Source organism: Ptiloglossa arizonensis, chromosome 5, assembly GCF_051014685.1.
Source record: "Ptiloglossa arizonensis isolate GNS036 chromosome 5, iyPtiAriz1_principal, whole genome shotgun sequence".
Taxonomy (NCBI): domain Eukaryota; kingdom Metazoa; phylum Arthropoda; class Insecta; order Hymenoptera; family Colletidae; genus Ptiloglossa; species Ptiloglossa arizonensis.
Window position 1 is genome coordinate 21,766,188 of NC_135052.1, and position 25,370 is coordinate 21,791,557.

Below are 25,370 nucleotides of genomic sequence, written 5' to 3' on the forward strand. Positions count from 1 at the left end.
CTTGCACTGGTTGTAAAGGCAGTACTGCTTATAGACCACGTGCGAAGAAAGAAACTGTGGGTAGTTCGGCGAATTTCCGAGAAAATTGAACGAGAGTGCCCGGTGACATCGGTCCGGTGTGTTAGTTCACCAATGGGCCGTGGGTCGCGCTGTGTGCAAGGCCTCTAAAAAGTGTACGCGACGTATTGATAGAGAAGACATTTTACTTGCCCCGATTCTTAATTCTGGCATGAGTTTCACGTCCGTGACGGCCTCTAAAAGTTGTATAGGAACAGAAAGAGAATCGATTGGCTGGATCAGTGGGTCGTGGCTCGAGCCCAGATTCTTTGTTTGTAGAATCGTTCTACCAATTGCTCTCGAGTCGATAGATACTCTGGCCCCCAAGTCCAATATTTGCACAGTTGTCCGCAGCTCTAGTTCCTGATTCTAACCTCAAATCTCTCGTAAAATAATATTCCACAATTCGGTTTAAACACATCTCGAATTTCGAACTATACTATACACTTTCTTCGTTTCTTTAAGTTTCTCGTTCTTTAACAAACCTGCTGTAAAATACCATCCCGAGTGATCGTAAAATTTGTCAAATAAAATTTTTAATCGTCCGGTAAAACACTCCACGAACACCCCAGTAGTTTAAGAAACGACTGGGTAGGTTCGTTATTAAAATTTGTTAAATAAAATTAACCACGTGGCTCGTTATCGACCCTCGTCGCCGTTCAAGGGGATTTAAATCGAACTGTTAACTCGATTAGCTCGATACTGGTATGTTCGTAGCTCCGTGAAGCAGTTTAGAATTTTTCTCGTGCGCTTTGCGTTAATCCTGTTGGCGGTTAAAAGGGATACAAATCCGATTTCTAACTCGAATGGTTCTGGAAAGGTTCTGGAAAGGTCCCGATGCGGCCAGTTGCATTCACCATTCCGTAGAAGTCTATGGACTCGTGGAGAAAAGGGGAAACCCCGTGGTACAAGGAGCAGAAAAGAACGAGGGAGATCCCGGAGAATGGCGGTGCATTCGAAGATACAAATGTCTGCGGCCACCTGCTAACTCCGAAGCTAAGACTGGCCCGATGAAGGCTGTTTAAAAGGTAAGCCAAGAAAGATAGAGAACTGAGGGAGGAGAGAGAACGCGAACCGCCGTGAGCCAAGGCTAGCTCCGGGCCAATAGCGTACTCTTGGCTCCTACAGCTGAGATAGGATCGGATCTAGATTTGAATCACGTAGAGGCTCCTCCCCCTATCTTCCCTGTGTACATGTGTATCAGCAGCGCCAGGGTTGATCGCACGGCTATGAAGCCCTACCAGCGTGAACGTTGCATCAACGTGGCTCAGATAACGGTCCGTTCAGTACCACCGTCGGTATGAAGCTTCGATTCACCACTCGATCGATTTAATTGTCCCACGAATCTTGCACCAGCCTTTGGACGTTCCAGCACTGTGCTCACTTTGCTTCGTTTCGCGATGCAACGACCATTTCGAATATTCCAAATCGAGGATTTCTTTGGGAAGAACAGGTAACATCGTAGACAGAAGAAAAGAAACAGAGGAGTAGTTGGGTTAAGGTGGACAGTGTTGAACGATCTTTGCACAGTTGTAGATTCGATGAAGGGTGATGTCAAGATTCGTATGAGTTGTGATTATTTCCAGGATCGATATTCTTCTTTTTTTTCTAGAATACATTTGACATTCAGGTTTTGTTTCGAAAGTTCAAGTTTGAACAGGTAACATCGTAGACAGAAGAAACGAAACAGAGGAGTAGTTGGGTTAAGGTGGACAGTGTTGAACAATCTTTGCACAGTTGTAGATTCGATGAAGGGTGATGTCAAGATTCGTACGAGTTGTGATTACTTTCAGGATCGATCTTTTTCTTTTTTTCTAGAATACATTTGACGTCCAGGTTTTGTTTCGAAAGTTCAAGTTTGAACAGGTCCATGCAATGTTTACAAAAAGGTGTATTCGAGCAACGAAGACTTTACTTTGTGTCTCAATATTTCTGACAATATTTGTACGAAAAGAGAACCTTTCCTTGGGTGTACAATCATGTGTATCCTATGGAGTAAGTAAATAATAAAATTGTTGCACAGTCGTATGTCTGATGAAGGCTGTTAGAACATTTTAGTAATTACTTTCAGAATCGATTTTTCTCTCTCCCTACAATACATTTGGTGGACAATTATAATTTTTGAAAGTTGATCAAAGCTGGATAAATTCATTTAACCTTTACGAAAAGGGAAATTGAAGCACCTAACACATCTAAATATTTACTTCAAGTTAAAGTTTCCCTGTGTCTAATATTATATTGTGTGTGTATGTGTGAACAGCTCTACATTAAGGTAGATAGCGTCGAGTAATCTCCGTACAGTTGCAAGCCTTGCAATGGCCGACGAAAATGTCTAATACTACTCGAAATTCTTCCCAAAAGTGATTTTTCTCCCTCCGTGCAATACATATCGTGCCCAATTTTAGTTTGAAAAGTTAATTAAAGTTTGAACAGAACTATGTGACCTCCTTTATGAAAAGAAAACTTTATTTCATGCCCGAATCTTTCTGAGGAATATCTTCGTTCTAAGCGAAGCATCCCCTGCGCCAAACTTGTATTCCAGGGAGAAGGAAAGATCAAACTCGAGTTAAGGGGGACGTGGTACGAGGAGAATGTGGAGAGTGTTGAGTAATCTCTACTTAGTCGCAGAGTTCACGAAGACCGACTGAAACGTCCGACCCAATGCTACTCGCAATTCTATCCAAGATTAATCTTTCTTTCTCCCTTCAATACATTCTGTGTTTACACAACTGTCTTACGTGGAAAGTTTACTGTGTAAGCATCAGTGTACGGACATAAATTTATTAAAACTTTTATCCCTGCAACGACGAACACTACTAACCCTAAAAGTTTCTAATCCATATGATTGAATTATATAAACAAAAACACCCTGTACAAGTCGCTACATTTGACAAGCAGTGACCTTGGAATTTCTTTCCTTAATTAACAATTAAAAGGAACGATACAGTTTCTTTTTTATCATTTAATTATTTTCATATCATAATTACTAGAAAACTGCTCCAGATAGTGAACAATATACAGGGTGTGTATATTTAAAAATATTATCCATTTTCGTGAAATGATTATTTTTAAGAACGACTAGAACTAATACACTATTGTTTGTTCTTCACATGTGAGATTAATAGAAAAAGAAAGTTTCTTACGAGTAATTATTCTCCGGATAATTTTGGTTCATCTAGGTAATATTTTTCATGGATTCGAGGTTCATCGAAACCGATGGCCAATTGAAATTTATTAACTTCTAATCGTTTCCCTGGTTTTCTCTTGCTCGCTCCCTTGACTCCTCGTATTTATTGATCCGCAGGACTCGTACCGATGGTACGTTTAATTCGTGGTTAATCCACTCGCACTTAATCTTCCTAGAAAACCGTGTCGTTAGTGTATCTTTTTATCTGCCCCGCGGGAAGGATTCGCCACGGCCGTTATTACTTTCTCTGTAACGGGAGTACAATGATGTAGAGAAACTCTTTCTTTCGACCGTTTCTTGTTATTAAAGTGGAACAAGTAGGCGAGCACCAGCGGGCTGCCACACGTCGCAAAAAGTGTGACGAGCGGTGTGTGGTTATGGATGTACGGGGTGTCCTTTCAATTGGTTGACATATTTTTCGAAACTTTTTTCGCTCGTCGCGCGCGAAATTCATTTAAAGAAAAAAATATATGTATGTATGTATATGTAAATAAAATCACAAATCAACACACGTCGATAACAATCGCACGAAGAGAACGAAACGTCTTATGCAATATTTTTTCTAGATACAGTGTGATTCGTTTTAATGTACAGATTCTTTTCAATAGTTGCGTTTAATTTTAAGAAAGAAAAAAAATAGTTATACAGAGGGTGATGTATCTTAAAAATTGATAAAATTTAAACGACCTTGAAATGTCCTTGACACCGTTCACCGATCGATCTTCTTCTGCGAATTCGTTCAATTTTTTTTACTTAATTTTCCAAACTTTCCACAATTTTCCAAGTTGAAAGAGAGGACAAAATTAAAAACGAAATATTGTCACATATTATATAAATCATCAAAAGAAGTAACCAAAGTCAATCATCTTGGTCGTCCGAAACGAAACCAAAATATTGTTTATACGTAAATATTTCACTTTTATTTCAAACCAGTCGATATTTTTCCACGCTAAAATTTGTATACACAAATATCTCCATTGTTTATCCAGTCGGTTATATCGAATAGTTCCAAAAGTAATTTCGTTTTCCAAAACGGAGAATATATAATTTAATAAAATCTTTACATGCCCCAAAAAAATCGTTTCATTTTCACCAAAAAAAAAAAAAAAACAAAATAACTTTCCAAACAACCAAATAGAATACCACAGTAACAATTCCTCTCCATTTCTATTCTCCTCTCTTCATCTTCTAAAACACCCCTATACATTTCACCCAAAATCAGTACACGTGTAGATCAACTAAAATTACTTCAACCCACATTGTAACCCAAACAAAAAACCACCCTCCCTTGTATCGTTACGAGAAACTTTGCAACGTTCTCTCAACGAATCCGAGAATATTAAAACGTCCATTAATTTTTCGCTGGAGCACTGGTGGACCGGAGAATGTTCCAGCGGTTAATTCCCGACACACCCCGTAGACACAAACAGACGATTCTCGTCGAGTTCAGGCTTCTTGTCCTCCTCTGTCTTCGTGACTCTTCTCTGTGTTTTTCTTCGTCGATTTTGCGTCTCAAACGACTCTCGAAGTCGGGAAAAATATTTCTCCCGCCTCTCCTCCCTACCTACCACCCTCCAACCCACCCCCTCCAACGCCACCCTACTCTTTGCTTTCTGGTTTTATTGTGCTCCCGGAAACTCCCAGGCTATCGTTGTCGTCGTTACCAACCGTCTTCATTCGAAGAGTCAAGTCCTCCTCGGGCAACCGGAGACAATCCGTCGACTTTGCGGCCAGTTTTCAGAGGATGCTCGCTGATTCGTCGCTGGCTTTACATTCCGGACGATTTCTACGTTTCTCCTCTTTGACGACCAGGCTGATTCCAAACGCGGGAAGCCGCGCGATCTGTGGAGTTACTATTGCTGGAAGTCGTTCCATCTTCGTTCGGTTTCAGTGAATTTCCTTTCTCGTTCTCTTTTTCTCAGGAGCAATTGCATCCAAACGATCATTCTTCGCGAAGAATCATTGTTTCTACGAAGTCTGTTGATTTCTCACCGGTGGTATACAAACGAGAGGATTTCCGTTTGAAAAACGTCTCTCCTCGAATAGTCGAGACTCTGTGCTCGGTTTGGTTGAATTCTGAATCTCACATGCACACACACACAAACACACATACGGACTGATTATAGTACTCACTTGTGGTTAGGGTACGTTCGATTTTGGGTTGCAAGAATTTGTCAAGGGACGGATTTAACCATGTTGATATTCGAATTTATGTTATTCGGTTTCTATTGCCTCAAATGTTTGTTTTTAATTTTTTTTTTTAATATTTTGTATTTTTTATTCTCTGAATTCTCTCTCACGTGCATGGACACACATATTATGACACTAATGTCACGTGTGTAGCCTCAAATTTTAGTCATTTGGTCTTTGTAATATAAGTCCAAGAATTTTTTTTACTTCTTTTCTTTAAATATTTTGTATTTTTTGTTTAACGTCTTTATCGTACTGTATTTGTGGCACTGTACGCCCGAAGTAAACATTAATTTACGGTGAGTGAGGAGATACGGGAAAATGAAGCGTGCAAAGAGGCGAGGTGCAGCTGAAATGCTATTTCTAAACCTAACCTCGAAAGAAGGTGGGAAAGGTGGGAAAGCAGAATACGTGTCAACTTGTGTATATTAGTGAACTCGTTGGTAAGATTATTCCTACGTGTATTTAATTAGACATCTTAAAATTGAACGAAGATAGACAAAATGTTTAACATAAAAAAAGTTTGGTTCGTGACCAAATTCACCAAGTCGTAGATGGCGCCACTGTAGCCAATTAAATTACTCTTTCGCAGACAGCTGACTGGCTACAGTAGCGCCATCTATGACACGAACTTCTTCAAAACTTGCATTTATGTCGAGAAGCTTTTACGTTTCATCTAATATTGTTTAACAAAGTTAAAACTATGGAAAAATCACAAGTTCCAGTGTTGAATTGTTAAAAAATACACACTTGAATTTAATACAAGTTTCATCCCCTAAAATCACACGAATCATTTAGTTACAATTTCGTTCAATTTCTCCAGAAATTTAACCTACAACATCCCCCGCAAACACCGAAAATCGCACCAATTGATTTTCAATGTCGAATTTTATTTTTACCTACTGATATTTAAAGTTACATAAATAATCAAGTAAATTATTCTCTTACAAGTTTCATCCCCTAAAATCACACGAATCGTTTAGTTACAATTTCGTCCAATTTCCCCAGAAATTTAACCTAGAACATCCCCCGGAAACACCGCAAATCGCACCAGTTGCGTTGCGGTCGCATGGTCGAATTTTACTCGCGGACCGATGTGACTGGAAAGCGACGCGTCCCGAAACGAGTCTCGCGGTTCGAGACGGCACACGAGCCGTCCTTCCTGCCTGGCAACAAAACACAGCCTGTCCAAAAGACGAAAAAGGAGGTTAAGCTAAGTGTCTATCGGCCCGCTGAATCACGTGGTGTGCCCAAGTGGTTTGCAGCGGATCTACGAAGTTTGAGAAGCACTGCACCGAGAGAGCACGATCGAGCGTACAAGGAGCGTTCCCCAAACGAAGCCAGTTCTATTCAGGCCTAGAAGTGGCCGCGGTGTCCGCTAATCCGCGATCGATCCACTCGAGGCGTAAAATCGAAAAGTCACAATGGGAACGAGAGACCAGCGAGAGGGAGAGAGAGAGAGCAGAGAGAACAGAAAGAGCAGAGAGAGAGAGAGAGAGAGAGAGAGAGAGAGAGAGAGAGAGAGGGGGAGAGAGAGAGCAGAGAGAGAGAGAGAGAGAGAGAGACAGAGAGAGAGACAGAGAGAGAGAGAGAGAGAAAGAAAGAGCAGAGAGAGAGACATACGAAGATGGAAAAGCGCGGTCGGTCGTGTCAGAAGTCCCCCACGGTAATGGAATGCGTTTCTCGCGTTAAGGGGACGTTCGCGGGGGCGGGTGGGGGTTAGCGGAGTAGTGGGAGGAGGCGCAACGGTGGGCGTGTGTCTTTCGAGTGGCATTAATAGGTCTTTGTTTCGTCGGAGGAGGAACCGGAGTATGCCCCGGCAGCACGTCGTCAGCCGCGCGCGAGTCTATTATTCGAATGTGGAGCAGATATCGGTTGTCGATACGCCACCGGGTCTAAATATTCGATCGATTCCTCCGTCCATCCCCCGTTTCCCCCCACCACCACCGTCGGCTTCCCCTCCCGTTCTCACCTCCGCTGCACCTAACCTTCCCGTTCTCCTCCCAACCTCCCTCAACGGCACACTTGTACGTCGAGATTCGGTCCTTACGTGCTTCGAGCACCACCTTTCCTTTTGACTTCGCCAAACCGGTCCTGTTATCGCGAACGCGACTGCAACTTGCAATAATGAACCTCAATAGGGAACCGATAGAGGTATCCAACGACCAGCCCACTGCTCGTATCCCGCGAACTTCGGGGCAATTTTGCACCGGTAAACAGCCCGGCTCGGATGGAGCGGGACGACTCGATTCCGACGAAACGTTTGCCCGGAAAATTGAAACAAAAATTGCGTTTCGACGCCCGCTGGGTTTTTCAAGCCGGGCGGTGGCAACGTGCATAGACGGAGCTCGACGTAAACAGGATTTACATGTTGCTTCTGGGGCTCGATAAGCGAACCGCGCGACTGTTGCGTTACCGATACAATGCGATTCATTTTCGAGGGTTTGTGATTCTTTCCAAGTGGAAATCGAGATGGAAAAATTCCTCTTTTGGATACAGGTGAGATAAAATTGAATATGTTCGGGGAGGATATTAATTTGGGGATAGCACTGTGTTTGGAGTTTCTTATTGTCTTTGTTTCTTTTTGGTTCTCCAGATTTCAATTTTATTTAGTATTATTGTTGTTATTGTTAGAATTAACAGGTGAGATAAAATTGAATATGTTCGGGGGGGATATTAATTTGGGGATAGCACTGTGTTTGGAGTTTCTTATTGTCTTTGTTTCTTTTTGGTTCTTCAGATTTCAAGTTTATTTAGTGTTATTGTTGTTATTGTTAGAATTATTACTATTATTGTTATGGTTTGTTATTATTAATGTTCCTTTTATCGTTGATATTATTAGTGTTATTATTGTTAAACGTTCTTACTACGTGAGTTTAGGTTACTGATACACGAGTATAAATAAACAAATCAAACAAGAAGCGCACAAGTGCATCAGCAGTGATGAGCGGTTGCAATTGCTGTCATTAAATCCTAACCTCGATTCGAGCGGCCGATGCAAATACCACTATCATCGTATCAAACACTTAGGCAAGTGATATTTACCAATTGCCTATTCCTTGTATGAAATTTTCGCCAAGGAATTTTCCATTATAAATATTAACATCCAACTGAATTTTTTATTCCAAAATAAGACACTTGGTAAGAATTTCTCTACAATAACGAATTATTTCCCACAAATGACGTCACAGATGTCATCGAAACAATTCGAGCTCTTCTCATTCCATTCAAACAAATTTTCCATTAAATAATATTAGCAATCGAAACTAAACTTTTCGTTTGAAAATAAAAGTCACCTGACAAGAATTTCTCTACAACAATTAACTATTTCTCATAAATGCTCTTACAGATGTCATCGAAATGATTCGAGCTCTTCTCGTTTCATTCAAACAAATTTTCCACTAAAAAATATTAGCAATCGAAACTAAACTCTTCGTTCGAAAATAAAAGACACCTGGAAATAATTAATAATTTTTTACAACAATTTCCCATAAATGCTCTTACAGATGTCATCAAAATGATTTGAGCTCTTCTTGTTCCATTCAAACGAATTTTCCACTACAAAATCTTAACAATTGAAACTAAACTTTTCGTTTGAAAATAAAAGACACATGGAAATAATAATTTTTTTACAACTATCTCCCATAAATGCTCTTACAAATGTCATCGAAATGATTCGAGCTCTTCTCGTTCCATTCAAACAAATTTTCCACTAAAAAATATTAGCAATCGAAACTAAACTCTTCGTTCGAAAATAAAAGACACCTGGAAATAATTAATAATTTTTTACAACAATTTCCCATAAATCCTCTTACAAATGTCATCGAAATGATTTGAGCTCTTCTTGTTCCATTCAAACAAATTTTCCACTAAAAAATACTAGCAATCGAAACTAAACTCTTCGTTCGAAAATAAAAGACACCTGGCAAGGATTCTGCAACTATGAATGTCACGATTCTAAAAACGACGTTACCGATGTCGTCGTAACGATTCGAGCTTTTCTTCGAGCTATTGTTATCGAAGGATAAATGTTGTTTCCACTAACGAGCCAAACGAAGCCAGTCAGTAGCGTCCGTCTATCAAACGATTCTCCCGGAACGTCGATAATGCGTTGTGCGAAGTGGAAACACAGAACGACGTTGCCGCAAGGCTGTACTTTAATTACAGGACGTATCGACACTCGATAAATCGACTCGGGCCCTTTCCATCGTGATATTAATTTAAACCGGCTGGTTTTCTAATATCCAGCTCTCGGTACGCGCTGGCTACTGTTTCAGCTCGACAACGCAGCTAAATCGATCAGCTACGCGAATAACGGACCGACACGCACGATAGTCATCGAACGTCTGTTTTTAATTAACGCGATACGTAATTAAAACTACGCTGTCGCATCCTGGACCGTGCGGAAGAACGAAGAAAATCGTTATGACCGGTACGAACGTTCGAACGAGTCTTTTGGAAATATTCACGGTTAAACGAAGAAATAAATCAAACGGTATACTTTTGTGAAAAAATTAAAAAAATGACCTTGAAACGTCCTTGAGGCTATTTGCTTATTTTTTGTTTGGGTGAAGAAATATTTTAATTATTTTGGAATTCTTTGAAATATGTTTCTTAAGAGAAACACACATTTGGAAGTTTAAAATTGATCATCTTTTATACAGTCATACAATGTGTGAGATATCCTAAAGGGGGTGATACTACGCATAAAAATGAGTGAAAAATGTAGAATAAAATTTTGTCGTTCCATGTTTCATTTTCGAGAAAATTAATTTGGAGACTCTGTATACTGTGACATTTATTTACACAAGATAAATAATTTTACCCTCCTCGTTCAATGTATTGCGATCACACTGTATATTATCTATCAAAGAGGGCTCAAACTAAAGCTTAAAACGTTTATATTAAATAAATAAACAATGCTTCTTCGAACTCTGCATACTATAATACAATTTTATCTACAATTAATAAAACTAATCTTAACCCCCACATTTGCTCTATTACAATTATATCATATATTATTAAATTATTCACCGAAGGCTCAAACTAGAGCTCTAAATATTTATATTAAACTATCGATGCTCGTTCAGACGTCAGTATATGCTACAATATTTATTCATTTTCAATTTCGTGTCCCCTGTGTCGTTTATCAAGAAGCACCGAAATTGCGGTTTTGAAACAAAGCTACGCGGTTCGCAGAGACTGTTAAAACGATGAATAAAAAGACAACTCGGGGCTGCAAAAAAAAAAAAAAAAAAAAAAAGCGAAAAAAAGAAAAAGGGTCAATGAAAGGGAAAACATTGAAAAACGTGGCTTTTGTCTCGATCTGCCGGTCGTCCCTTTTTTCCATTCGATCCCGGTGCCATTGCCACGCGTGTTAACTGCGCCGGCTAACTCGGTCGAAGGTGGAGAATCTCGTCGGATTATTGCTCGGATCGCGCCCATTCGCGGGATTATCCACGATTACCTCGGAACAGTGCCGGCAAACCTGCAGTTACCGGTGTAAGGTCGACGCGAACGCGGATGAAACGATCAATGGCGTATCACGGTCTCACTCGTTCCACCGTTCGTGTCGCCGAGCACTTTCCACGGAGGGTGAAGTCAAGTCGCAGAATATAGGTAGGTGGCTCGGTGGTCGCTTTCGTTTGCAGCGGTGTGTCGACACGCTGCGGGGATTATTCGGAAGTCTCCATTGCTTTCGAATCGATGCTTCAGAACTTCGTAAAGTTTGTCAATGGATGGCCGGGGAGGACACGGTTTCGGTAAAAGTGGAGTGTTCCGCTCCGTTAACGCCCGAAGCACGCCGCGAGTTTCAATCTCGACCGATACCACGCGCCTTATTTACGTGAATTTCGATACATCTTCGAAATGGTGGGGAAATATTTGTTTCTTTAGAATATGGATATAGTTCGACAATTTGGAAAAGATCCCGGAGGGGCGTGGTCTGAGTCTAGAGTGGAGGGGATGAAACTCGGAGAATTGTGTAGATATTGAGTGTCGTTTGATTCTATAAAATAGGTATAGTTCGACAATTTGGAAAAGATCCCGGAGGGGCGTGGTCTGAATCTAGAGTGGAGGGGATGAGAGGCGGAGAATCGCGTAGATATTGAGTGTCGCTTGATTCTATAACATAGGTATAGTTGAGAATTTAGAAAAGATCCCGGAGGGGCGTGGTCTAAGTCTAGTAGAGTAGAGGGGATGAAAGGCGGAGAATCGCGTAGATATTGAGTGTCGTTTGATTCTATAAAATAAGTATCGTTGAGAATTTAGAAAAGATCCCGGATGGGCGTGGTCTGAATCCAGAGTGGAGGGGATGAAACTCGGAGAATTGCGTAGATATTGAGTGTCGTTTGATTCTATAAAATAGGTATAGTTGAGAATTTAAAAAAAATCCCGAAGGGGCGTGGTCTGAGTCTAGCGGAGTGGAGGGGATGAGAGGCGGAGATTCGCGTAGATATCGAGTGTCGTTTGATTGTGTTTAAGAGAAATAAGATTATAGAAGGATAACGAAACCTTAAATTTTCCAAAAATATTCATGAACATTTATTATCTTGGTAATTGTTCAAAATAGTTTGATATTTTGCAACGTCATAAATTAAAAAAATAATAATACGAAGTCACGGGATTCCAACTAGAATAACATGAAAATGTTATTGTCAAGAAAGGCACATTTGAGTCTATGAGGATTTCTACTGAGAAAAGGGGCTGGACTAACGTCCTTCCATCATAGGGATCTTTTCTTAGTTGTCGAGCTATATATTCGACAATTACACGTCGACTGCTGACAATGTTTTATTTCAAGTAGTTTGTCATAGTCCTGATGACTGCATTCGTGTCTGCTCTGTTGTAGGCGCAGAATCTCTCAAACAGAAGGGGTGGAGCGAAGAGATAGAGCCGGAGTAACGTAAAATGGTGGGGATAGCCACTCACTAACTTAGAGAGGTCAATTCTTTCTACCTTGTGTGTATATTTAAGTACGTTGAATTGCCACGAGTAAAGACAGATAGAAACTGTAGCAAAGCTGTCATTCTCCAAGTGTTCAAATCTTCAAATTTAATGGTATTAATAAAGTATGTACTCATTTGCCTTCAATTGTTTGTACAAAAGTACATTAACAAGAATAAGAGTCGATGACTCGTTTAAACTCGTGAATTTATCACGATCTTTTATCTTTCCGAGAAGTGGTTCATTAATTCATTAACTATGTCATTTATCGATTTAAAGAGCTCGCCGGGTATGCAATTAAAAACTAATAAAGACGAATTAACTAGTTCATTATCCCACAGAAAATAAAAATATTACGTAATTTATTTCTGAAACAAGTACAATGCTACAGAGACAAAGATCTATAGATAAATACATAAAAAAGCAAAAAAATTTTAAAAAAAATGTACTATTTTTGTCGTAGAAATAAATAAAAAAAATGATATATTTATATTTCCAATACGAATGTAATTATATGTAATTATTTTCGCTACGAGTTCATTCGTTCCACTCAATACGAAGACGTTTTCAAAAGACACTTTATCTCGTTTATCCGAGTTAATAGCTTAACGCATTGGCAATGTAAAATTACGATTTACGAAACACAATCCTCGCAAACACGCATCTTTGCCCACTGTAGTGTTCCCCGACTTATAAAATCCAACAATCCCTTCGTTTGTATTTCAATCTCAAAAAAAAAAAAAATAAATAAATAAATAAATAATTATAAACAAAATTTTCCATTTTTTATCCCCCCTTTAACGTCACAACTCCGCAACAAACCAGCCGTAATTTTGTCGCGGTGAAATCGATCGCGTTAACATATTCACGACGTTCTACGTCTACGTGCTATATGCAACTGATCTACACTGGCGCGATACATTCTAGTCAGATGCACCGTACGTCCAGCGCGCGTTTAACAGCAAATCGGGTTACCGTGTTCCCTCGCCATCGGATTTCTCAATTCCCCTGGTTGAAAACGTTCCATCGCCTCATTAGCCGTAAACGAACGACTCCCCGGCATCGTTCAATGATCGATCAACGATCATAAATCCAAGCGAGAACTGTTAATCGCGCGTGCACGTCACAAGCGTTCGGGACCTGGGCACGAACGACTCTCCGAGGGGACACTTTCACGGGATCGTTTATCGGATAATATCGAGTGCCCTGGATCCCGTGCGCCCGCGGATTAAACATAAAACGATCTACATAGGGGGTTGGTGGTGTTGGAGGGGATATACTGACCGTTCTCCACGTAATAGCTGGTCTCGTTGTACCGTTCGTCCGTGAATCCCGGCCTCTTCGCTTTCAGGGCTTTCGTTTCCAATTTCGCCTGGAACAAAGGGCGTGGGGATAAGTGAACCGTATGGTCAGCTGCTCGCCGTCGTTGCTCGGACACATGGCCGTTGGGTAAACGGGGAGAAAATGAACGGGGAATTGAAGAGGACCGAATCGCTTCTAGCTACAGAGCGAAATGTTCTCTACCTTGAGAGGATTCCGCGATAGACCTTCGCACCTACGATTGAAATATCGTTGATTTATCTTTCGTGACCCCTTGGCCATGGGGAACCGATCTCGACGGGGTTAGATGATCAATTCGTGCAACGAACGCTCGAATCATTTTTTTACGACCGAACGAAATTTTGATGACCACCGGTAAGGAACATTTTTTAATTTTATATTAATCGTTATATCCTCGCGAGATTGTTACAGATCGATTGGCGAGGTTCTCCCGATGAAAACGAGCCGAAACACGACCTTATTCGGAGTATTTTTAGTTCCGCGTAATTTGAGTCGTTTTTTTTTTTGAAAAACTGACAACTACGTGGAACTGAAAGTTGTCCAAATATGGTCGTGCTTGGACTCATTTTCTTCTGGAGAAGGCTAGGATTTCGTTAATAATGGTATTATGAAGGTACAATGACAAATAAACAAATTTCAATTTTTATTAGAAGATAAATTGATATTTAAGTGTGATTTGGGATAAACAGGGATCAAATTGTGGCATCAAAACGCCGTCTAATCAGTTTGTGACACGATTTAATTTCATGTAACGGGGGGCTACTGTAAAATGTATAAATTGTTTCGGTTTTATTCATTTTATTTGTTTGAAATTTCGTAATTGAAATTGTTAGCAAAAATCAACGATGTAAACTCGCATTTGTTAAGTACACGCAAACTGTACGCAGATAAAATTTAATCTGAGAGAAGAAAAAAAAACCGGTTTTAATACCGGTCGGGTCGTAAAGGCTTTTATTTATCGCAGAACTGCGGTTTCGAACACAAAGTTCGCAAACTTGCTACGAAATTCGCGGGAACGCTCGTGGAGCTTAACAGATCGCCATGAAAATAGGAACGTTGGCCAAAGATAAGGCAGTGCAATAATTCGAAACGACATTTATCATCCGCGGTTAGTCATCCAGTAGATAGTGACCGATGTGGTCAGCCATAGAGTTCATGTTTCACTGGCCGCTGATACAGTACAGTGAACGCGAAGAAAAAAGTATTGGCATCAAACACGCTCGGTGATAAAGCACAAAGTTTCGCCCAAGACCGGTTTCGAACTATAGCAGTGCCCATTTCAACGTTACTCTTTGCGAAAACTTTGATTACTTTGAGTAAAAAGAAAAAGTTGTTTTCACTGCAAGAAGAAACTTCTTAAAAACTGTCAACTACTTCAATTTACATACTTTTCCATCAATTTTTGTTCTCCTTCGATAAATTGTCAATATTCCAGACAGTATTTACTCGATATTTTATTTCGTTTGAAATTACAATAATTTATTCGAAGTGGATTTTACTTACAGAGTTTACATTAGTTAATCGATATAATTGATTACTAAACGTCAGTATTTGAAAAATTTGTTTCTTCCCGCCAAATTCAAATTCGACTTAATACAATTTCGATTCGAAATTATCTACAATAACACTTTATTTTTATTTAACGTCTCTCACTAATTTATCCTCGTTTCGAAACTTGAAGAAGCAAATATTATATTACTTAAATATATGACAATTGTAATAAATATTATAAATTACAATCACTATAATACATTTATTACAATTATCATAAATTTATGATTATAAATTTTGTTTACATTAGTTAATCGATATAATTAATTAATAAACGTCAGTATTTGAAAAATTTGTTTCTTCCCGCCAAATTCAGATTCGACTTAATACAATGTTGATTAAAAATAATCTACAATAACACTTTATTTTTATTCAACGTCTCTCACCAATGACTAATTATCCTCGTTCCCAAACTTGAATAAGAAAGTATTATATTACTCAAATACATGACAATTATAATAAATATTATAAATCACAATCACTACAATAAATTTATTACAATCATCATAAATTTTAGAATCCATTTTCTTGCTCGTCCACCAAGTGATCGTAAACCCTCCGTAAAGAATAATAATAAACAATCGAACCACAAAAAAATACTAATTATTCTCATGCAACGCACATCTTTTAACTCGATTACTTAAAAAAAATTCTCGTTCGAATAAATCCAACGCGTTCACTTTTTCAAGAAAGAACTACATCCACAACAAAAAAAAAAACCCCCAGTGTGACAAGTTGTTAACGAACACAGAAGACGAGGCAACAAACGCGAACAATGACAATCGAAACCGCGCGTAAAATAATAAAGATCCGTGGCGTTGCCGAACGAACGAAGTGTTCGAGGTCTGTGGGAAAAATTGAGCGAATTTTTGATTAGAAAAACGAGAAAGAACAGAGGGAACGTTGACGCAGCGCGATCATTTCCGGGTTTCGGCGCCACTATAGCAGCCGCTCCCCCCACTCTACCGACCGCGGAACAATCTTTCGGTTGTTATCCGCGAATCGTAGCTGTTCCAGCGTTTCGCGCGCGGTGCAGCCTTCAATTATAGCGGCCGGTGCGTCGCTCGGTCGTCCGAAATAACTTTACCCCGCGGCTGACACTAATTCTCTCTTCGATCCCGTGCCAATAATTCTTTCATTGCCGTTCCCGCGGCGATGGGCCGGCTCTGCGAGTTGCCCGCGCCGCGAAACGGTATTGCCGCGCGAAAACGACGCGTCGATCGCTCGCGTGTTACTGACGAGACGCATCGCCCGAAAGATTGATCGCCGCCAGCTAAAATTAAGATCCAACCGCGATCGCGGACTGTTGTCCACACGATAGGGAAATTGGAGCGGAGTCACGATGAAAGTAACTCGTTTCTAGAGGAGGGGATCGAAAGGATAGAAATCCTTCAGTTCTGAGGATACGCTGAGAGAAATTTATTGCTCGGAAAATTGACACCCAGATTTTGGGACTATTATTCTGTTTTTGAATCATTGATATTGTCAATGAAAATTATACAAAGTTTATACATATTAGTAGTTTCACATTGTGTCACACTTCGACACACATCATGTATTGGGTGTGTTCGGAAAGTAATTTCGTTTTTCCAAAACGGAGAATATATAATTTAATAAAATGTTTATAGATTGTAAAAAAATCGTGTTTCATTTTCACCAAAAAAAAAAACAACCCAATATTATTGTTATAGGGTGATTGAATTTCTATTGATATGGGGCGATTAAATTATTATTATTATTATTCTATCGAATTATAGTTGTTACTATTACGGTATGATTGAATTATTATTACAATGCGATTGAATTGTTACTATTATTACGATTTGAACTGTTGGTATTATTGTACAGTGATTGAATTATTATTATTGTTATTATTCTATTGAATTATTGTTATTATAATAATTATTATTATTCGATTGAATTATTGTTGTTGTTGATATTATTATTATCATTATTATTATGGTTCTATTGAATTATTGTTGTTACTTTTACGGTGTGATTGAATTATTATTACTGTGCGATTGAATTGTTACTATTATTACGACTTGAACTGTTAGTATTATTGTACAGTAATTGAATTATTATTATTGTTATTATTCTATTGAATTACTGTTGTTATAATAATTATAATTATTATTATTCGATTGAATTATTGTTGTTGTTAATATTACTATTATCATTATTATTGTGGTTCTATTGAATTATTGTTGTTACTATTACGGTGTGATTGAATTATTATTACAGTGCGATTGAATTGTTACTATTATTACGATTTGAACTGTTGGTATTATTGTACAGTGATTGAATTATTATTATTATTATTATTCTATTGAATTATTGTTGTTATAATAATAGTTATTATTCGATTGAATTATTATGGTTAAGGTTACTATTATTCTATTCAATTTATATTATTATTACTATCATTATTATCGTGCGGCTAAATTTATAATACTAAATTTATAATACTAAATATTTCACTCGATACAAACAATCGAGAAATAAAAATTAAAATGAAGTTCCGTATGTAAAACACATACATTAACTTTCCAAAGTATGATCGCAGAAATATTAAAAATAAAGAGTGTAAATCCAATATTTCACTCGATACAAAAAATCGAAAAATAAAAATTAAAAAGAAGTTTCGAAATTTATGATAAATGATAAAATCAGCAAGGCAAAGAATCGGTCGACAACACCCTTTCCTATTAACTTCTCCACTGCTGGAAACTATATTCCATGTCGTATCATTTACCAAAAGATGATTAAGTATTTCCTAGTATGAAGCACCCGAAACTCGATGTCTGTTGAATATTCCATCAAACTACCCTCGTAAAAAGTGAATCAACCGAGAATTCTAAAAGACATCACCAAGACCTAACATTTATGGAATTCATACATTCGAAAGGAGTCATTAACCAACGGGGGAATTAATTTAGAATTTTACCCCCCTCCGTGACGAGGCTTCCGGAGCACATAATCCGCTTAATTCGCGGAAGTTCGTTTAATGCGCACAATTAATTAACATTTAACCGATTTCAATTTAAACATCCACGGCAGTGCTCGGTTTCTTAAATCCCCATGAAAAAATTCCATCATCAACCACTACCCCCTCCACCTCCCTCACGGTCTTCCATTTTGAATTTCCATACTTGGTTAAAATTTTCCGTAAATCTTGAAATTGTTAACCTACGGGTTCGTTAAGTCGTTTAATTTCAAATCAATGAAAATTTCAATCTCAGATGTTGCAAACTCTCGAGAATGTTACAAATAATACACGACGCACTATTCGCATGATTTCGTGTCGCGTAAATATCGATTTCATGAAAGTCGTTCGTGAGCGAGTATCCGTTAAAATGGCGGAGAAACTCGCGTGGAGGGGGGAGATTGGTTGGTTTTAATATCTGTTAATCAGCGCGGTAATTATAGGTTTGAAACGACAGCTGGATGCTCGATTTTCCCACTCTCGGAACAAACGGAGCATTACACTAATGGATCCTAATATTCTCGTACTCGTACCCCCTCCCTCCTCCCCCTCACCCTCCCTCTCTTCCTCCGTAACGTGGAAACGCGCGCGCGCGCGTGTTCATACGCGTTGCGCGTTTTAATTAAGACAATAATTAGCCGAAACATCGACCCATGTAAATCCGATTATGCCGGACGTGTAACAGGAATTCACGATGTGCAAACAATTCAGCAACGTGGATCGATAATCCAGCAACGGAACGACATAATTGAAAGGCCCTACAGTGAAACGCGTATGATCGGGCTCGGTGAGAAATTATCGAAACTGTGGCACGGTATGATGACTACGTATTACGGAATTCGAACGATAACGGTTGAGGGCAATTTGCGATAAAAATAGATCTTTGGTCGATGAACATTGAAAGTCCGACTTGCAACAGTTGGAAGGTCTCGTATTAGTTCGGTGAAGTCGAGGATTTTTGATTGTTGAAAATTCGGAGCTCTTGTTGACAAGTCGTAGAGACTCTGGATACCGAAGCTTGGAAGCTTTATGGCTCTAAACATTATAACTTGGAAGCTCTGTGACCCTGGATACTAAGACTTGAAAGCTCTACGTAATACAGACTCTAAACGTTATAACTTGGAAGCTCTATGACCCTGAATACTAAGACTCGAAAGCTCTACGTAATACAGACTCTAGGTATTGTGATCCTGAATACTAAAACGTGAAAGCTCTACGTACTACTGATTCTAGATACCGAAACTTGATAGTTATATGACTCTGGTTACTATAACTTGAAAGCTCTGTGACTCTAGATATTAGAACTTGGAAACTCTATGAGTTTGGATAGTGAAACTTGGAAGTTCTATGACTTTGAATCTTAAAACTTGGAAGTTTTATGACTCTAGTTACTAAAACTTGAAAGCTCTATAGCTCTAGATGTTAAAACTTGGAAGCTCTTTGGCTCTAGACATTAAAACTTGCAAATTTTATGACTGGAGATATCAAAACTTGGAAGCTTTATGACTCTAGATATTAAAACTTAGAAGCTTTATGATTCTGAATACTGAAAGTTGAAAGTTCTACGACTCTAGATACTGAAACTTTGAAACTCTATAACTCCAGTTACTAAAACTTGGGAGCTAAAACGTAGTTACTAAAATTATAGCTCTAAACATTAAAACTTGGAAGCTCTTTGGCTCTAGACATTTAAACTTGGAAACTTTATGACTCGAGATATTAAAACTTGGAAGCTTTATGGCTCTAAACATTAAAACTTGGAAGCTCTATGACTCTAGTTACTAAAATTTGAAAGCTCTATGACTCTAGTTACTAAAACTTGGAAGCTCCATGATTCTGAATACTAAAACTGGAAAGCTCTACGACTCTAGATACTAAAACTTGAAAACTCTATAACTCTAATTACTAAAACTTGGGAGCTCTATGACTCTGAACATTAGAACTTGGAAGCTCTATGACTATAGTTATTAAAATTTGAAAGCTCTATGACTCTAGTTACTAAAACTTGGAAGCTCCATGATTCTGAATACTAAAACTGGAAAGCTCTACGACTTTAGATACTAAAACTTGAAAACTCTATGATTCTACTTACTAAAACTTGGGAGCTCTATGGCTCTAAACATTAGAACTTGGAAGCTCTATGCCTCTAGTTACTAAAACTTGGAAGCTCAATGGCTCTAAACATTAAAACTTGGAAGCTCTATGACTCTAGTTACTAAAACTTGGAAGCTCTATGACTCTAGTTACTAAAACTTGGAAGCTTTTTGACTGTAGATATTAAAAATTGAAAGCTCCATGACTCTGATAGATACTCTACGAGTCTCTAGTCACAAACGCTTGTATGCCCTATAATTCTCAATCCCAAAACTTGAAACCTCCAATCCGTGAAAAGTGAAGTCTGCCGCTAATCGTGCCACGGACACACAAAATGGTCGATCAACCACTTCGAACGACCAATCTCCCCACAAATAACCTCTTCATCTCTCATACATCAAAACTTCACCTACAGATAAACTTTCCAACCCCGGAATCGATTAAGAGCGTTCCTTAAAATCATCCGCATCCCTGACTGCTTGATTCAATTACAATATAAATTTCATTACCGACCACTTGATAGTACCCGCGAAACGATTTTCTCTCAAATAATTCCCAGTCGCTCGTTAAATGGAATTCCCCTCCACCCCAAACACGGTCGTTCGAGATCCTCATCGTTCGATCTTACCCAAAATGACCCAATCGAAACTTACAAAAAAAAAAAAAATAAAAAAAATAGAAAAAAAAACTATGTAGTAGAATTTCTCGAACGAAGCTCAAATTCCACGACAAGTTCATTAATATTTCCCTTCGGTCGGTAGTCACGTAGGTTTCAAGATCCGCAGGCGAGCTCCGAGGAAGGCCGCGCGAAGAAAAAGCTCCCGCGCGCGCTCGATCGCGTGAAATAAAGTGTTCCGAGTTCCCAGACACGATGTCGAAACTCCGCAAGTTGCGGGCCGGAAAATAAACCGAAAGAAAAAAGGAGAGCAAGAAACCACCCTCGGCTGCGTTCCCGTTCCACCACGTTCCCCGTGGTCCCCGCTCCGCCCCTGTCCCGCGAGTCAGCCCGCCGCGCGCCGGTTCAGCCCGCTTCTAGTCCGACTTATGTTTCCATCCGCACGAATTTTCGCGCCACTCGCCCCGTTCTGGACTTTCGGCTGTATCGACCGGCCCTGAGGCCTCCCTTCGCCCTCCAGCGACCCCTTCCAGTCACGGTTTCTGTCTACAAGTCAATGTCTCCTTTCCACCCATCGGCCAATCCCCACCACGTCGCGGCTTTCACTGCCCGAGGGCATCTCTCCCGGTGAATACCGAAGCCGCCGTTTAGGCTTCACCCACTTTGCCGCGTTTCGCTCCACGGCTGATGAGATTTTTCTTCTGTTAGGCGCCGGATAGACCCCGCGGCACGTTTTTCGGCACTTCGCACCCTGTGAGACGTTGGCCCACACCGACCACGAAGGAGACCGACTTCGAAATGGACAAATGGTGTATGTAGAATGCTCTTGTATGTGTTTGTTTGTTTGCGTGTGTTTGAGAAGATTTTCGAATCGAGAATTGTACATTTGCGGACACTCGATAAATGTATTGGTTTTTAGTACTGGAGAAAGTGATTTGGAAATGTTGCAGTGTTCGATAGAGAGAGTGTGTGTATGTGCGTGTTTGTTTGTGTGTGTTTGAGAAGATTTTCGAATCGAGAATGGTACGTTTGCAGACACTCGATAAATGTATTGGTTTTTAGTACTGGAGAAAGTGATTTGGAAATGTTGCAGTGTTCGAGAGAGTGTGTGTTTGTTTGTGTGTGTTTGCGAAGATTTTTGAATCGAGAATTGTACATTTGCAGCCAATCGATGGCTACTGGTTTTCAATACTGAGAAAAAGAGGGATTTAATAGTGTGTAATGTTTGAGTGTGTGTGTTTTTGTGTATTTTTGAATTGAGAACTATACATTTGCAGCCAATTGATGGCTATTGGTTTTCTATATCGAGAAAAAGATGATTTCAAAGTGTAATAGTGTATAATGTTCGAATATGTGAGTGTTTGTCCATTTTTGAATCGAGAACTATACATTTGCAACCAATCGATAGTTATTGATTTTCAATATCAAGAAAAAAGTGACAATTCATTGATTTTTGTTAAAGGAATGGTACATTGGAGTTATCACTTATTTTAAGATTTGAAAGAAGTATGTGGAAAATGTATTGTTTGCTTCTGGAGATTGATTGTCAGAGTCATTTGCCATGTAACCCATTCTATGATGTAAAAATGTATTATTTATTTCTTGAGATTAATTTTCAGTACTCTTGCTCATTTTGTCGTATGAAAAAATATATGAAAAAAATATTATTTGTTTCTTGGGACGAATTGTGGGTGTACTTGAAACATAGGTGAGTTAATATTAGAAGTGTACTTGAAGTGTACTTTTAAAAACCATTTAAAAAATAATTAATACCGAAAGATTCAAAAAAAATTAATTGCTGTAAAAAATGTAATAGATCTTCTGCGAGTTAATGCGTCAAAAAAATTTTTTGAGCGCGTTTGGATTGCAAATTTTGCACACAGAAAATTAGCTTTTGTGAGCACTTTGAATTATCGAGAAAAAGGATCTGAAAAAAAGTATTATTTTCAGAGGAAAAAAATTTTTCGCGAAAATTTTGTTCAAAATTATTCTTATACATGTTGATACAATGAATAGTAATATAATGAGAACATTGGTCAATGTACAATTTAAACACTACATTAATATTTTTATTATCTATCTTTACCCCTGATTTTTCTACTTAATTCTCTTTCACGGAAAACTCATACCTTTTAACAATAATTAATAATTGAATCGATTCTTCTTGTACCACTTCTTTCCACATATTTTAACTAAAAATTTACCACCGTAAAGGACCCAAACTAGATTCGAAACGTTTTCAATTTTTTCGATCATACGTCTATCGATCATTGTCATTATCCATTTTGTAACTTCGCTGAAATTTTTCGTTCGTTGAAAATCTGGCCTGCTAAAAGCTCCATTGAAAAGCTTTTAGTTCGTTGAAGTTTTTGGATTAAGGGTCGATGAGTTTTCTTTTACTCTTATCGAAAAAAAAGCTCTCGCGGCAATTAAAACCACCGGCTGAAAATTATCTTTCAATTTTTACAGCGTCGAGTAAAGCGCACGAAATAAGCGCGTACCAAGAAAGAAAGAACCAAGAAAGAAGGAGTGAAGTTCATCGTTCAAGCGACAATGGATAATTTTAAGCTTCGGGGGAAGAAAGAAAAAAGCCAGTCTGTAAGAAGGAATACTTCAACAAATTTCCTACCCCAAAGGGGTACTCCAGAAAAGTGAAAATTCCAAGTACGTTTGAAATAAATATACACAAAAGATCATGGTTTCTGTTCCGAAGTATTCTAAAGCTTCAAAGTCACTGGATAGCTTCCGGTTCTTCTTACTTTCAGGATTACTTTCCAAAGAGTATTCTCTGATGTATTTTTTTTTTTTTCTTTTTTTTTCTCTTACGAAGAACTTACTTGGCTCAAAGGTTCTTCCCTGGCACCGAAATCTTTGCCCAACATCCTGCCATTTAGGCTCACGTCCTCGAGCGTCCTTTCTTCGAGGCTTCCTTTCAACCGTGAAAGGACAAAGTTCCTCTCCGTAACAAGCTTGAATACCAGCCGTGTACAAGCTTATCGAACGGCGCGTTAAAAGGATCTCCTCTTCCCTGATTTTTATTGATATTTTTAAATCGATGGATAAGAAAACGGGGAATTTTCACTGGGATTATTGACCCTTCGAACTTTCCTTAACCAACACGATGAAGAACATGTTTATTCCGAGGTTGAGATCAGTGGCAATTATTGTAAAAGAACACGCTGTAATATATTTAACGGGAACTTTTTTTTATTTTTATTTTTTATTTAATAAGTACATCTCGTTTGGCATCAAAAATAGCACGTTAGGTCGATTTGTAAATATACGATGTACTGTACGGAGATCGAAAGATGACTCATAGGCTAAGGTAAATATAGTGTTGTTCGTTAAATAAGTGAATCTTGTATGATATAAAAAATAGCACAATAAATCCTCACGTGAGTGGATTGTGTGTATATACAATGTATTGTACGGAGAACGAAAGATGACTCCTGGTCTAAGACAAGTGTAGTATTCTTTGTTAAATAAGTGAATTTTGTATGTTGTAAAAAATAGGACAATAAATCCTCACGTGAGTTGATTTGTGTATATACGATGTATTGTACGGAGAACGAAAGATGACTCCTGGTCTAAGACAAGCGTAGTATTCTTCGTTAAATAAGTGAATTTTGTATGATATAAAAAATAGCACAATAATTCCTCACATGAGTTGATTTGTGTATATACAATGTATTGTACGAAGAACGAAAGATGACTCCTGGACTAAGACATGTGCAGTATTCTTCGTTAAATAAGTGAATCTTGTATGATATAAAAAATAGCACAATAAATCCTCACGTGAGTTGATTTGTGTATATTCGATGTATTGTACGGAGAATGAAAGATGACTCCCGGTTTAAAACAAATGTGTTACCATGAATAAAGGATGAAGAACCCCGTACGGTAGACCCTCGATTAATGCGCGAGAGACTCGCTCGCTGCATTGCATTGAGAAATGGAGGGGATGGTCACGTAGCAACGATTGAAGTTGGTGGGGGAAGTAACTGGCAGTAGTGGCTATCGGTAGGGGAAGTATACCGTGTGAGTGGGAGTGGCTTATGTTTTACTGTATTGGCTGCTACTATTCAAAATTAAAGAAGACACCACCCCTTTTGTTAGAGTCACTACATTTTCCTACGTTAATTCAACTCTTGAACTAGAAAAGAAATTAAAAAATATTTCTAGAAACCTGTCACTAGTATTACAAAAGATATTGAAAAATATTTCTAGAAACCTGCCACTAGTATTATAAAAGATATTACAAACGAAATTAAAAAATATATTCACAGGCCTGCCACTAGTATTAAAAAAAATATTAAAAAATATATCTACAGGCCTGTCACTAGTATTACAAAAGATATTAAAAAATATTTCTAGAAACCTGCCACTAATATTACAAAAGATAT

The 25,370-nt window shown here is 38.6% G+C and overlaps 1 protein-coding gene across 3 annotated transcripts in view; it reads right to left on the reverse strand.

The window, feature by feature from the left end:
- LOC143147485 (pseudouridylate synthase RPUSD2) overlaps positions 1-25,370 on the reverse strand; it is a 411,655-nt gene that overhangs the window by 104,145 nt on the left and 282,140 nt on the right. For all 3 annotated transcript variants that reach the window (XM_076312737.1, XM_076312738.1, XM_076312739.1), the window contains one exon: positions 13,664-13,751. In XM_076312737.1, coding sequence (XP_076168852.1) covers positions 13,664-13,751 — 88 coding nt within the window. The remainder of the gene's footprint in view (positions 1-13,663; positions 13,752-25,370) is intronic.